This window comes from Chaetura pelagica, unplaced genomic scaffold (assembly GCF_000747805.2).
Source record: "Chaetura pelagica isolate M959 unplaced genomic scaffold, ChaPel_1.0 scaffold71, whole genome shotgun sequence".
Lineage (NCBI taxonomy): Eukaryota > Metazoa > Chordata > Aves > Apodiformes > Apodidae > Chaetura > Chaetura pelagica.
In genome coordinates, this window is record NW_009952435.1 from 287,045 (window position 1) to 289,044 (window position 2,000).

General features: G+C 38.9%; 1 protein-coding gene across 1 annotated transcript in view; it reads right to left on the reverse strand.

The window, feature by feature from the left end:
* Positions 1-295: 295 nt before the first annotated feature.
* Positions 296-2,000, reverse strand: part of ADCY2 (adenylate cyclase 2 (brain)) — a 206,360-nt gene continuing 204,655 nt past the window's right edge. Inside the window, exon 25 of the mRNA XM_010008360.1 lies at positions 296-1,087. Within this exon, the coding sequence (XP_010006662.1) occupies positions 935-1,087 (153 nt within the window). The 3' untranslated portion in view covers positions 296-934. The remainder of the gene's footprint in view (positions 1,088-2,000) is intronic.

Consider the following 2,000-nt stretch of genomic DNA (forward strand, 5'->3'; position numbering starts at 1 on the left):
CCCCACTTTGCTTGTGTTTATGGATTTGAGGTAAGTCTTCTGGATCACCTAGGGAGTAAATGACTGCAAAGTGTCTGTGATGCCACCCAAGACTGAAGACAATAGAGGTGATTCAATTTCTGAAAGGCAATAGCAAGCTTAGCAGATATTAGTGATTGAGGCAATTGAGATAGTTTGCCATAGCCTGCCTCAGCACCTAACTGCTCAATAAAAAGCAGCAGTGGCAGCAGCAGAGGACGCGCAGCTTTAGAGCGACAGAAGCCATGGAAGGAAGCAAAACTAAGAGACAGCAACAGTAAGACAAAGTACATATAAACTTTTAATGAATTAACCTTACAAAAGACAATAGCTTCAAAACATTCGACACGTTTGTACAAAACTAATCCAGCATTGTTAGCTCTCTCTTCAGAAAGAATGCCAGCAAGCCACCCAACGTGTCCCTGGCTATGAGATGCAACTGGTGATTACATCCAAATCATGTGTGAATAGAGTAAACTTATTTACAAATACTGTATACTTTAATACCAGATTAGTAGATGCTATTGGGGAGCGACTGTATTTTCCAGAAAACACCATGCATCAGAAAATAGTTTGCACCCCTAGCTTTATTGCCTTTTTTCCACACAGTTTTCACTAACATCTCTTTTTAGTCCTTTCAGGATGAGTTAGCTCCTTTTAATTCCTATTCCTTCTTGTCTTTGAATAACAGTGCACGTTGCAGTACAATCTTCCAGTCCTGTAGTGTACATCGCAACTGTCCTTGAACACAGGAATATCAAGGTGCAAAATGATGGCTCATGGGACTATTCTGCAGCCATATCAAAATAAGTGCCACATACCAGAAAATAGCACGCATGTTAAGGGCCAAAATGTAGTTAAAAAGTGCATGATACTTTCCTGAAAATATGGTATTGATGACACATACAAGCAATCTTCAAGATGCCATGTTCCCTTGTGAAAGGGATCTTGTCATTTCAGTATGTACAAAGTATGTCTTCAATTCTCCTTTTCCTTTTACATTTATTATTCCTCTGCAAGTGCTCATGTACCCCAGTGTTTGCAGGACGTTGTTTGTCTCCTCTGTAACCTGCAACAATACAGTAATACAACCAGCGTTGACAAGAGAACAAAGCAGAATCTTTCACAGTGCGAAGGGAACCTATGTTTTGAACACTTATAAGGGTTCTGCTATAATGTTTATGAGGCCTTTAAGGATCTCAAGTGAGGTTTGAACCCCTGAACTTTCAAATAGTCTGTTGCTTGATGCTGACTCTAATCACTTACATCATGTATCAAAAGGCACCCATAACCATTTCTGTACCTATGATTCCAAAAAGAGGGCTTGTAGATACACAAATGGCACTAGGGAAAATACTCTTCCTCATACAGCATTTTTTCTCATCTTCAGGAGCTGTTTTTCATTTCAGTAGACCCAAGCTTCCTCATCTTTTTGCAAATGCTGAGGCTGTGTGAACGAAGTGATAGTAAGATATAAGCATCGTATTTCTCACATAACTGGCAATGAACCAAATCTCAGGCAGTTTTGCCATCTTAGGTGAAAGCCCACTAGGACAGAGGTTGTCCAGCAACATTAGTTGTCTCACACTGTGTTTCTTTGTGAAGCAACTGTTTGTAGATATAATTATTTTGACATTCCTTCTGTTTTCAGTTTTGTCCAACAGCTGATTATTTTCCATTATGTAGCTCTGAATTGTCTCCATCATAGATGTGGAGTGCTCTCAGTCACATGCTGGGTTCCCAAAGTGTTAGGTAGCATACTGGGCAGATACTTAAAATGTGATCCCTGATACTGGAAAGTTAGTAAACGGAAAGTGTCTTCTGCACAGGTCTATCTATAATCTATACAGATAGTAATCCTTAAAGATGATTAATCAGCATGGTTATTAAAAGGGAAACTTTGTGATTACTTTATGGATTTAACTTGATGTACAGAAGTTATGGTAATTCCCTTTATTTAGAAATAATTAAAATCAGGAATG